The 13,962-nt window shown below is 40.4% G+C and overlaps 1 protein-coding gene across 1 annotated transcript; it reads left to right on the forward strand.

The window, feature by feature from the left end:
* The first annotated feature begins 4,055 nt into the window (after positions 1-4,055).
* Positions 4,056-6,014, forward strand: LOC125207482 (myb-like transcription factor family protein). The gene is made up of 3 exons (XM_048106853.2): positions 4,056-4,539; positions 4,629-4,837; positions 5,179-6,014. Exons 1-3 carry the CDS (start codon positions 4,278-4,280, stop codon positions 5,614-5,616), a joined length of 909 nt encoding a protein of 302 aa, XP_047962810.1. The 5' UTR covers positions 4,056-4,277; the 3' UTR covers positions 5,617-6,014.
* Positions 6,015-13,962: the final 7,948 nt, after the last annotated feature.

A 13,962-nucleotide genomic window follows, 5' to 3' on the forward strand; every position in this document is an offset into this window, starting at 1 on the left:
ATAGGAAATTAAACTCCAGTTCTCTGCAAGAAGTAGGCCATCGTCGGATGGGTGTTGAGGATGGGGTCGAAGGTGCGGAGACTATGGGGTCGGCGGCCAATGGAGGGCGTCTCCCGGCGATTCTCTGAGGCTGGCGGTGGGTCGGCCGACCCCACCTAGATCCGCCGATGAATATAGTGTATTACAAATATCAACAATATGACATAAGAATAAATACTAGGACAAGAAAATATCAACACATATTTATTGAGATTTTTACATGGTTATCAGGGCATCCGCAGCGCGGCTCGCCACCGTCTCGGTCTCGTCTCGGCGAGACGAGATAGCGGCGAGACCGCGTTGCAAGAGTGAACTCGTCTCATCGGGACGAGACAGCTCGTCGTGCGCAGGCCACGTGGCGCGCGCTGGCGGATGGCGTGACGCCCACTCGCCGGCCGGCGAGTGGGCGGCGAATTATGACGTCATAATTTATTTATTTTTTCATTTGAAAATTTGAAAAAAAAATAAAAATTAACGGTCAAAATTTTCAATTTTTTTTTAATTTTTCTTTTATTATTCTATAAATACTTCATTCCTCTTCCATTTTTCATTTTACACACAAACACTACACTCACATATTCTTTTCTCTCCAATTGTTGAAAAAACGTATGGCGATGGAAACTCCAGCGGCGGCGGCTCGCGGCGCTCTGGCGGGTTCGACTTGAATTCGTTTGACGATTGAGCGAGCATGTACAACTTTTTGGGTACTCCTGGTTCGTCGCTGGGCACCCAAGCCTCGACGACTCCGTCGGCGTACCAAACACCACATTTTGATGTAGATGCATACTATCGTCCCTCCCCCCAAAGGTACGGGCAATCGCCAGAATTATCCCAAATTCCGGAGAATTTTCCGGCTGAGCGCACTTTGGAATACCGGCCGATAGGTGGAGGCTCCGCCAGGATCGGCGTCAATGCCGAGGAGGAAGAGGGCGACCACGAGGTTGTGGGGGACGACGGCCGTCATCCATACAGCCAAAAGGAGACGTTGGCTCTGTACGGCGCTTGGATCAGCGTCTCGTACGATCCTGTCGTCGGGAATCAACAAACCCACTTGTATTTCTGGAAAAAATTCACCGAAGTTTACAACGCACGAAGGCCGAAGAAGACCTTTGCCCGCAACGTGAAGATGCTACGCAGTCATTGGGACCGATGCGATAAAGATGTCAAAAATTTTTGCGGGATATACAGGGCAGAAGAGGCGAATTACCAAAGCGGAGCCAGTGGAGCCGACATTCTGAGAGCGGCGTTGCGGTTCTTCAAAGACGACGTCGGTAAAGATTTCAAGCATGTTGAAGTTTGGTCGCACGTCCACCACCTTGAAAGGTGGGTTGGCGGTGTCGAGTCGGGCTCGGGCTCGAAACGCACGAAGCACACAGCGCGTGGCCACTACTCGTCTAGTGATGGTGGCGAAGGCAGCACCTCACAAGAGGACACGCCAACCGATGATGCAGAGGGGTCTTCCGGTTCACGACGTCGGCCCCAAGGGACCAAGGCGGCGAAGGCGGCTAGAGCGAAGGGGAGAGGAAGGAGGAGGGGCCGCGGCGAATCAAGGCAGGTGGGCTTGGGCTCGGGCTCGAACACCCTAATGTCCATGTACCTTCTCGCCACGATGGTTGACACTTAAAAAATGAGTCATCGCTAATTTGAAGCCCATATGGACGGAATTGAGCATATGAAAGCTCAACTTGGTATTCGGGATCGATCTAACTTGGGTGCACCGCCGACTTCGGGGGATGATTCCCCGGCGGAGTAGTTTTTATAATTTAATTTAGAGTATTTTAAGTATGTATTTTTATTTTTATTTAGGATTTTAATTATGTATTTTTTAATTTTTTAGGCCTTTAAAATTGTAATTTTTATTTTATTTAATGAAGTGTATTTTTATTAATTGAATTTGCTGGAATTAAAAATAAAAAATGAAATTGAATAAATAGTTAAGGGATGAGATGGTTAAGAGATGGAAGGATGCATGTGTTGTCTCTTAGATGAGCTGAAAAGTACAGTGAGGCTCATGAATAATGAAGAGATGTGACGGTTAAGAGACGGATAAGAGACAGGGATGCAAATGACCTCAACATTTACGAAAACTAAAATATGAAATATCAAATTTCATCATCCAAACGTCGTTAGAACATATGCAATTGGGATCTCGTTGGAATCCTTATAAAATTATCTTTAAGTTGATATATTTTTTGTGAAAAAATAATTTAAATAGAGAGAGTTACGTAAATTTAAAGTTTTAAGATGATTTTAATGAGAGGGAATTGACATTAATATCCTCTAATTTTATTTATTAATTTTCTTAATTAAAAATATAATTCATATGACATTATTTCAGCCACTAGATATTCTAATCTAATAGCTAAGATTTAGTCTTAGTTTGAAATTGCTAATTAGTTAGCCATTCATCACTTTCTCGACGCTCCATAATAGTATAATAATTTCGTAATCCGAAATACTAATTAATGGATTTACATCTAATTATTTCACATGTACACTTTCTCTGTTCGTGACCATGTGATTTTAATTGACTTCTTCTTTGCGCCACTTAAAATATGCTTGGTTTTGATAAAATAAATCCTACTATTATATTTAGACAAGTATGCTAATAAGTGGGTCCTTATTCTATATAGTAATCTAAGCCTACCCATGCACTTTAACAATATAAGTTATACTCCTACTTAGAACCATGCTTTTGGGGTAGCAAAACAATTTGATTCTATCTTATTGAGTATAAGTAGAATTTTATGTACTCAATAATTATACAAACATATGATCTTTTTAGATCAAAAGTATTGAGACCCATTGAAAAAACATATACTAACAAATTTGAAAACACTATATCTGATATGGATGCTTTATAAAGCATCTATAAAGACCCTTTCTTACAAGAAGACATGTAATAACTATTTATGAGGTAGTGCATATCTAGTGTTTGATTGTGTTCACACCATGACCAAAGTGCCCTCTTACAAAAAAATGATTCATGAGATAATGTTACGCAAAATTTCCATCTTTGACATTAATTATTTACAAGAGCAATTTTAAGGAGTCAGAAATATGGCTTTTCTCTAAAGAAAACACAAAGAATGCTGAGAATTTTGTTAGTATAATGTTTTTGGCAAAAATTGTTAGATATCAATATGAAAAGAAATTACACTATGAAAAAAGGTAGATATAAAAAAGAATGGGATGGTGAATTGAGTGTAATTAGTGGGGTCAAATTTCCCTTATCCTTAGAAATCCCACCCACCACCAATGGTGACCAAACAAAAGGCCCTATGCCAAATATTTAAGAATATGCCATTTTGACGGCCCAGAAACCCCCTTCTTCTCCACCATCCTTTTATTTATTTGTATTTATGTTTTTAAAAATTTCTTTTATTTATTGAAAGCAAATAAGTACTTTTTAATAATCAAGACTTTTCATATGTCCAATTAGACCGTATGTCACCAATAATTAGAGTCCATTTCTATCAATTACCTATGTATTTAATTCCATTGAGGGATTATCCTCTGCTTCCATCACCACTCCGTTCCACCCAATTAGAACAATACTACCCATTTTGTCATTATTTTGTTGTTTTTGTTTTACTAATTTGTAATGCAATAATTTAATTTCGTTTCAAATTATTTTTAGAGTGATATGGTAGATGTATAAGATATGATTTATTAGAAATGAAATCTAGGTTTGGAGTTTGTCTGTATTTGTTCATCCATTACGGGTCCGTTTAGTTTGCAACACTGTATCTTGAGATTAAATATATAGTGTATTTGGTTCATGAGATTGAATCTCACAACTCAATCAATAATTATGTGATAATTAGTCATAGTCAATCATCTCCAACTAAAACAATCTCACGAATTAATCCTAAATTATACTATCTATTTTAATAGTACTATTTTATCCTAAAAAATCAAACACTACCTACATATATTAGAACATTTCAATCGGGTACAAATATTTTTTTGGATCCGTTGGTTGATTTAAAGACGATTGATGTGGAGGGCATTGATTCGACGATGATCAAATGAGCGTGCACTAGCAAAGCAGCGGAATATCTATACACACCAGTGGCTTATAAACAAAAACAAAACCCTCATTGCTACGTAAACGATCGCACCTTATATTCTCCATCGTCCGTCTCCACTCAGAATTTCCTCTATCCTCTCTCTACATGGCCTGACCCTCCACGTGTACGGCGGCGGAACCAGGCGATACATACTCCTTCAAACAGATGGCGGCGATGCGCTCCGACACCTCCGCCCTGGAAGACGGCCAGAGCTCGCGCACAGGATCTGAAGTCAGCGGCGGTGGTAGGGGATTCATGCTGTTTGGAGTGAGAGTTTTGACGGAAGGATCGTTCAGGAAGAGTGTGAGCATGAACAATTTGGCTCAGTACGACCAGCTGCCGCAGGATTCCAGCCACGATGTCGCCGCCGGCTATGCTTCCGACGACGTCGTTCACCCCTCCGGCAGGAGCCGCGAGCGGAAAAGAGGTAATGTTTTGGGGGTAATTGATTGAGAAATTGGCGACCTGATTTGATTGTTGAATTGAGTGCGATTGTGGAATTTGTTTCAAAATTAGGGGTTCCGTGGAGTGAGGAGGAGCACAGGCTATTTCTATTGGGGCTGCAGAAGGTTGGGAAAGGAGATTGGAGAGGGATTTCCAGAAATTATGTGAAAACCAGAACGCCTACTCAAGTCGCAAGCCATGCGCAGAAGTACTTCCTCCGCCGCAACAACCACAACAGGCGGCGCCGGAGATCCAGCCTCTTTGACATTACTACTGATGCGGTATTTCTCCCACCTTTTAGTTCTTCATTAACCTTCATTTTTGGAGTATTTATTTACTTCTAATTTTCATTTAGAGTATTTGCTATGTTCATTCATTTTTAGGCGTTTTCTTTGTTTTCACCTTGCATAACACAGAAGTTAGGTATTCTAATACTACACATAATTCAATTCCCATAGGTAATTAGGTACGAATAGGAAGTCCTCTCCTTGGTTTAATTATCCGAGAAATTGTCGGTATTCAGTAGTCATGAAATTAGTTGTTAGTACTCCAATTAGTTGTCACTTGCAATAAATTGTATGTGACTTTGGTGAACTTTGTTGATTTCTTTTGCTTTCAACAGGTTGTGGGCTCTGCCATTGATGATGACCAAATGTATCAAGAAAATTCAGCTCAGCCTCCACCACCAACACAGCAAACCAAGAATCTTGAGAAAATTCCCCTGCCAAAATTTGGCATGGCTATCACACCTTTAGTGGTGCCAATCACAACCGAAACTCCAATGGACAAACTCTCACTTGGTCAAGTCAATCAGCTCACCAATTCACCAAAGCCCATTAGGCCAATTCCCATTTTACCAGTCCCCCCATCATCGAAAATGGCCGGCCTCAATCTAAACAAGACAACGACAGCGGCCGCGAATCAGCCTCTGTCACTAAACCTGTCCATGTCATCACAGGCGCCTCCGGCCAGTCAAGAGCGACACGCGTCCGCCTTCCAAGCAATGCCAGCTGCTGGCTTTAATGGGAGTGGTGGAGATAGCATGATAAGTGTTGCTTGATGGGAACCTATCTATGGTTGTGGTGGTGATGTATGTGCTGTAAAGTGGGGGTTTAATCTGCTTTCTACCATCCAAGAGAAGACAAGATATCCAAAGTTGGAATAGTAGATTGTTAGATTATTTAATCTGGTGGATATATATATATAATTATATCTTATTGTACAGGGTTAGGGAGATAAATTATGAAAGTAGAGGTCGTTTTCAGTAGTTGGGGAGGGGAGGGGGTTGTTTATGTTATTGTGTTGTTGTCTGTAGTTAAAATACTTATTGAATGTTTGTGGGGGTTGGTTTATTTAAGGTTTTATCAGCCTGTTTCCTATGTGTTTTCGGCGTTTTCTCTGAAAACAAAATTATTAAGTTTCTATCAAAGTTAGGGGCGGGGCCACTTGCTTTTGTCACTTTGGTTGACATACTATAGTTCATTTGTATTTATGCCATTCCAATCACTCATTCACCAAATTTTTGCATAGTAAAACTCAATAATTGATGTAACTGTCGCAGTGGTGGACGATTTATCCTCACCGGTCTTTATGATTGTGGTGATTTGAACTTGGTAAACAATCAAAATAAAACTAATTACTATAATTATCATGCAAAAGTCAATTACTCGAATTTGTTGGATTTGTTGGAGAACCTCTAAAATATAAACGGCTTATATTACCGTTTTCCAATAAGATACGACGCTTGACTTTTGTAGGTTGGGTTTAAACCTTAAGATCCTCGAAACTTAGTTGCAATTCTCCTAAAAGAAGAAAATAAGAGGAAGTTGCACTTCGGAATTTATTAATATAAATAGAATTGTTTTCTTAGAACATGGGGAACCTTTATTATAGTACTTGTTGGTGTGGTATCCCACTCATGTTACACCACTAACTTTTTTTTAGATTAAATTTCGAACTATAGTATTAATTAAGATTCATTATATCTATATACTCCATCCGTGGTGTCCCAATAACTAATCTTCATGTTGATTTATGGCAATTCAATTTTCATAATAAATGTTTATTACAGTTACTATAATATTATGGTTTTTGTTTTTTTTTTAATGCAAATTTAGTTAAATTTAGTTGTGGGAAATAAATGGTGTGTTATATTGCTAACTATTTAAGTTGTTAACTTTGCTAACTCATCAATACAGTGTATTAAAAATGTCAAGACGGTGGCATCAAAATGTCAACACATTTTTAATACAATGCATTGATGAGTTAACAAGTTAGCAACTTAAGAAAGTTAGCAATTGATCATGCCCCTGGAAAATAAATTACTGAATTAGATACGAAACATTGTGCAAATTAGTGATGAATTTAGTAGAGGCAAATTTTTGCACTTGGTTGATTATGTAAAGTTTACTTTTCTCGTCTTAATGTTATTTTCGTAAAGGAAAAGTTGAGATTTCTTTTATTTTGATCAGGCGTAGGTAAGACTAATTGAATTCAAATTTACAAAATGGAAAAGAAAAATTAGCTCTGTACAATGGGATTCGAAAAAATAAATCAAGAGTGTTAGTCTAGTGATATGTCATTACTCGAATTCAAATTTACAAAATGGTAAAGAAAAAATAGCTTTGTACAATGGATTCGAAATAAAAATAAATAGTGTATTAGTCTAATTCATCTTGACACGATTTTCAAATTTCTGTTTATTTAACGAAAAAAAAAGTAGGAAAACGATGTCCGGTAAATTTCACAAATTAGTTTGTAGGGGCCCACGTATTGGCCCAAAATTTCAGCCCAATTAGGCATTGGTTTGTGTTCGGGCCCATAAAATGATCTCAGCTGCATAGAGGCATAGTCTACAAAGAAGAAAATGTACATCTATAAATGGGCGACCCATGTGGAAGTAGGGAGGGGCTACAAGCCCCCAATAAAAACATTTTAAACTTTTTTGTTCTTTTTGCATAAATTTATCCAAGTTTAATGTAAATTATTATATAAAATTCTTTAACAATTGATCAAAAACACCCAAAATTATAACTTCTGAACAAAAATTTAGAAATCACAGCCCCTATCGATATATATGCAAGATTTAGCAACGGCAACGCTGCCTAAGTGCTTTTATTGAGAAGGAGGAGGAGGCGGAGGAGGAGGAGGAGGCAACGGGAGCAGAGGCGGCGTGTAGTTACGAGAGTTCTTCTGGTGAAACTTGTTAATGAAAGCGGCGGCTTTCCCATCTGTGATGGCTTCAATCTTGTTTCTAGTGTGGAAGCTCTTTATGTAATCGGAAAAATAATGATCATGATCATCCTCTGTCTCTCTCACTGATGAATTAGTCGGTGAAGATCTCTTGCCTAAGTTGATGGTTGCAAGAGTAAAGGATGAGAGTTTGATAATGTTGAACACCAGCTCCATTGATTTCATGCAAACAGACTCCTTTTTCTCACTCTTGTTCTTGTATGCCTGCTTCATTCTCGATCAAATCACATGTTTTCTTTTGTTCAATTCTCTCTCAATCAACGAAAATTTTCATGTTCAATTCGTTTCCAAATTTCACAATGTTATAGTACTACTATGTGAAAGGGTCTTTTCACTTTTGTTATGATTGGATGGAATGTGAATGTTCTATTTATATTTTAATTCAAATAAGAACACGTGGAATGAGAATGTTGGAAAAAGAGAAAGGAAGAATCGATCTTTTTTCCAAGAATTGTATGTAATCTTAGCCGGATGAAGAATAGTTTGAAAAATTAAGTGGATGTTGTTATCATGCAGAATCATTTATTATCCCCTTTTCTGGAAATTGTATTATTTTTCAAGTTTTAATACGCATATGTGGGGGTTTAGAGCACCAGCACCGGCGGACGTCCACCGGGCGTCGGACCGGCGTACCCGACGTCCGCCATTGGGGGAGGAAGGCGGGCGTGCGGACGTCCCGTGCGGACACGGGAGTTCCGCGGCGGTGGCGCGACATCCGTCGCGAAGGCTACATGACGTCCGCCACTGTGGCATGCGGACAGACGTCCGCGGCGGGCGTCGGATATATTTTTAATTTTTTTTTCCAAACTCTATATATACGACTCGTTAAACTTCATTTCATTCGCACCACTTGTGTTAACAAGTTTCTATCTCTCTCTATATTCATTTCTTCTGACGAAATATGCCGCATTACGATAATTATTCCCGCGTCACGAGCGAGTCACAAACGCAGAATATTCCCTCGCCGTGTATTCCATCTTGAGTTGGGGGAAATGCCAGCGGAAGTGCACCGATGTCCGGGATGATGCTCGGAATGTAACGATGATATAGCAACCCCAAATGGGGGGATGATGCTTGGGTACTACAATATGCCCGGGATGATGACGCCCCAGATGCAACAGATGCCGGGGACGATGCCCCAAATGCAACAAACGCCAGGGTTGATGCCCAAAATGCAACCGGGGGGGATGATGCCCCAGCTGCAACAGGGATCCACTGCCGCTGCGGGAGGGAGCAGGCAGGTGTCCCTCAACCAGCTGGGGACAATGTCTATCGTCCCTATATGGATTTATTGTGCAGTGATTCTCCCGTCCGTACTTCGCTGGAGACTCGTACTGCCCTGGAGACTCAGTTCCCGGACTCCGAGTTGTTCTCTTTTGATGATTTGGGGATATCTCCGTGGACGTCGCCAGCCACGCAGCCAGCAGCACCACCGGCGAGGATGCGAAGGGAGGGGAAGAGCAAGGCCACTACCTCGCATGCAGCGACCGATAGTGGGGCGGGGGTGGAGGAAGGCGGCGGCAGGAAAAAAAGGACCGCCTGGAACATTCAGGAGTGCGTCGCGCTGGCAAAGGCATGAATCAGTGTAGTCGAGGATCCATACGTCTCGTCCAACCAGGTCATCAACAAAATGTGGTACCGTATTAGCCAAAGCTACCTCGAGAAACCGGCCGACGGGAAGGCTCACGGTACAGAGCAGTGCCAGAAACAGTGGGAGCGGCTGAAGAAGCAACTCAGTCGATTGACCTCCGAAGATGTGAAGCTTCTGTCTCACCAGCAGTACCCCGACAGTGAGAAGGGGTTCGGGGAGCTCAAATATTGGGAGGTTTATCTTGAGGTGGAGAATTCCCCCAAGTTAATGGTGGGTGTTGAAGCTGGGTTGCCGAAGCGGACGAAGATCAATGTCTCTGGCGAGTACAACAGCAGTGTCGGTTCCCACGAACTCCCCGAAGCCGAGGCAGAGTTCCCGACACCTCAATCGTCTTCCCGTCGCCGTCGCCCGATTGGGCAAAAGGCCGCGATGCGGATGGCTAGGGGAAGTTCCAGCGCCTTGCAAGAGGTCCACTCGGAAGCTCCTTCACAGATCACTCCCCAGCTGACCAATCTCGCCGAACTGCAGATGACGCAGTTCATGATCGAAACAACGAAGAAGTGGCATGCAGCGACAGATCCCATGTACAAGCGGATGTTGAAGGATGAGATCGATACTATGAGGAGAAATCTGAGGCAACCCCTGCGGGAAGTCCGCGAGGGAAGACTATGAGAGGTCCTGTTAGGTTTGGTATACTGAAAAGCATGTTTCGAGCAAGTTTCGCTCTAATAGAATCTTGCTTGTATACGTAAAACTCTATAATCTACTTTTAACCTGATTCAGTATTATTCGAGCAGTTTCGCAAGAATAGAATCAGTATATTATTACATTGTGTTTGCTTGTGCATTTAGAAGATGTTTTATAAACATTTGAATGTATAAGAAGCAAACAAAGTCTAAGTCTTTTGCTTAGTAGACTGGTTGTGGGCGTCGTCCACTTTAAGGTAACACAGTCGGTTCTATGCAATGCTTTGCAAAAGAAAAAGAAGAATTTCACAACCCAGATAGGCTTAGACTACCTATCGTGAAAGGTTGCAATGTCAGTCCGATTATTTCTAAGCCTTACTGAAATAAGATGACGTTGGTGTGGTATAGCACTGAATGGATCTAACAGCAAGACGTGTCTTTATGCTATCTACTGAAAGACTAGGTCTTGATAAAATACTATTTCTTAATCTACATATGTTAGCATTGAGCATACGGTATTGATTATGCACTACTTTGACTTATCGAATGGTGCGGGTTTTTCGCAACCCAATAATCCTGATATATTGGGTAGTGGTGATTAATATCTAGCGGTGCTAGGATTGCTATTATGTTGAATCGTGCGCGAGGTGAGTCTCGTTTGATAATGTCCTCAAGAGGAACTTGAACAAGGTTTTATTATTCGGAAAACTAGCCAGTTGGAGTTTTATTACTCTATGAATAATAAATAAGTGTTTCTTGCTAAGTCCACTCTTGGAATTAATAAGATGTTAATTAATTAAGTCCATAGCAGACATTAATTAATTAATGGACATTTATATCTTAAGCGCGGGAAATATATAATATAAATAATGGAAACCCGGATTACTTGTAATTTCGGATTTGGATGGGGAGTGCAATATTACTTCTGTAGTGGCTGCTCGTAATATTCCAATATAAGCTTGTATTAAATTGTGGGTTCAATTTAATTAGTAAAAAGCTAATTGGGCGAGCCCATATCCAAAACCTTCCATAGATTCCTGTCTGGGCCCAAAAGGAACTTAATATAAATAGGAGAATAAAGGAGACAGAATAATGACAATTTTCATACTTGAAATTTTCGAAATTTTCGGCCCCCCCAGCTGAAGGAGATTTCGATTTCTACTCCTTTTTCCAAAAGGATTTCTTCTGTCTTCTTTATTCGAGTCCTAGTATTTTGATAAGATCAACCCACACTGATATTGGAATACAGTTCGGGAACCAGAGAGAAGATCCGTGGTCTAGTATTGAAGATCATCACGTGGAGAAGGCGCAAGCAATCGTCGATTCTTTGGAGAATCAAATCGGTAACTCTAAACCGTAGAATTCATGTTTAGGATTTACTTTCTTTAAGCATGAATTATTTGCGTTCTAGCATGCAATTATCTGTTTAACATGTGAATTGATTAATCGCATAATCGGTCAAATAGATCCGTGTCTGATTTATTTATTTGTACAAGTCTTCCGCTGTGCAAGGGGCACCAAACCCCAACATGTCCGCCACTCTGCAGGGAAGGTTATGGGAAGTCCTTATGACGTGGCAGTGCTGGGAAGGCTATGGAAAGTCCTTATGACGTGGCATGAGGTGTTTTTGGGAAGTCCGTCGGGAAGGCTATGGAAAGTCCGTCCCCACTGGGGATGCTCTTATTAACCGGTAGTACTTTTTCATTTTCGCTTATAAAGTATTTTAGGACCTTCTAAATCGGCTGTACTTTTTTAGGGATAGAATATATACTCAACTTCTAGTTAGTCCTATAGTATTTGAAACTAAAATACTCCCTCCATCTAACAATAGCAGTCCCATTTCTAATGGGCACGGTTTTAATACGAGTTGGAGTGTGTAATAAATGAGGTGTGATAGTGGAATTTGGGACCCACATCAATTGTGTTCAATTTTTTCTTTCATCTTAATTGTAAAACAACAAAGCTGCCAACCTTTTTTTTTATGTTGCTTAAACGTTTTTTAATGTCATTAATTACAATGACATTTTTAATATTTCTATTTTTAAAATGTTCAATCACATAAATAAAAAACTGAAAAGAAAAAGATTGCTCAAAATGTAAAAACTGCTAATTCAACAAGATTAGTTCAAAATATATGGAGGGAAATAGAAATTTCTACTCTCCCTTTACATAATTTTTGGAGGAGAATTCGAACTAAAAAAATGAAAGTTTCAAAGTGCTATAAATACATCAACTTTATACATTTAAGAGACCTTCTATCAACTCCAAAACTCAAAATCTCCAAAAAAAACATCCTAAACAGCTGCAGTTATAAATCCCTCAGAAAAATTTCATCATAGGGATACAGAATGGGCAGAGGACAACTCTATACTTGAGAAGCAACATTAAGAACAATGTGTTGCAGTTCTTACTCAAGCACTGTAATGGAAGCAGCAGATACATTTAACATCAGTATGGCAGAGCCACAAGCCTCCAAACCTGAAAAGGGGTGGCTAATACACATGATAAGCACCACAAACAATTTCCAACACCACATCAAACAGCCAACAACATCAACCATGGCCAGATTTCATAACACATCACCATGAAGGCCCTCAGAAAACTTTCATCATATGGCAGCAACACAAGCCTCCCAACCTGAATAGGGGTGGCTAATAAACATAGGACAAGCATCAAACACAATAATATCAACACAAGCCTCCAAACCAACATCAATATCAACAATACAACATCAGAGTAGCCCTCAGATAATAATATCAACATATGACAGGACAAATTCAGCAAGAAATTCCATTTAATCTGACAAAGAACAAAAAATTCATCATAGGGCAGTGCATTAAGCCTCCTAACCCAAAATGGGGGTGGCTAAATCACAACACAAGCACCACAACACATTAGCAGGAACAAATAAGCCAACCAGCAAAAAATGCCACAAATAAAATCAGCCAAAGAACACCAATTTCACCATAGGGCAGTAAAACACCAACCCTTAAACCTCCTAACCCAAATTGGGGGTGGCTAAATCACATAACATTTCAAACCCTAGGAAACCCCTAAATACCCAAAATCTAAGAACCTCCAAACCCTAGATAGAGGGCGGTTCTCAGAAAACTAAGAGCCTCCAAAGTGTTGAAGGTCCATTCCGGCGTCGGATTCGAACGGGAAAGAGGGGACGGCCGATTAGGGTTTTCTATTGCACCAGAGATGCAATCCATTAACGTGGGAGGAGGAGGAGGGGGGAAGAGGAGGCGATTGGGACGCCTTTTGCCGGAGGAGGCGGCGGCGGATGAGAAGGGGTAGGGTTCCGAGAGGTAGAGAGAGGTAGAGAGTGAGAATGGAGAGAATGAGAGAAATTAATCGTTCAATGGTGTGATAGGGAGGGAGGTGGATGGGGTGTTTTTTTTTATGGCAGACATGTAAATAAGTGAGAAAGGGGAGGATAATTAAATTGTCCAAATATAGTAAGTAGAACCGGGACTCCTATTGCCGGACGGACAAAAACGGAAAAACAGGACTCCTATTGCTGGACGGAGGGAGTAATATATTACTCCCTCCGTCCATGAAAACATGTCAATTTGTGAATAGCACGAGTTTTAATGTAGAATTGGTAAAGTAAGAGAGAAGGGAAAAAAGTAAGAGAGAAGTAGTGTTAGCGGAATATGAGTTCCATATTATTAGTAACAGAAAAGAGAAAAAAGTAAGAGAGAAGTTGTTGAAAACTTTTCTTTTTTGAATGTGCCCTATTTTTCGTGGACAACTAAAAATGGCAAATGTGCCATATTTTTCATGGACGGAGGGAGTAGTATGTTTTAACCTTTTCAATTCTCTCATCTATATACAAAATGTTGTTTGTTGGAGATGATAAATATAATACTCC

This window comes from Salvia hispanica, chromosome 6 (assembly GCF_029641045.1).
Source record: "Salvia hispanica isolate PSC_SH4W2 chromosome 6, Shi_PSC_v1, whole genome shotgun sequence".
NCBI lineage: Eukaryota > Viridiplantae > Streptophyta > Magnoliopsida > Lamiales > Lamiaceae > Salvia > Salvia hispanica.

Coding starts and splice junctions, on each gene's coding strand:
- LOC125207482 (XM_048106853.2), top strand. CDS start 4,278: ATGGCGGCGATGCGCTCCGACACCTCCGCCCTGGAAGACGGCCAGAGC. Junction 4,540..4,628: donor GAGCCGCGAGCGGAAAAGAG/GTAATGTTTTGG, acceptor TTTCAAAATTAG/GGGTTCCGTGGAGTGAGGAG. Junction 4,838..5,178: donor TTGACATTACTACTGATGCG/GTATTTCTCCCA, acceptor TGCTTTCAACAG/GTTGTGGGCTCTGCCATTGA.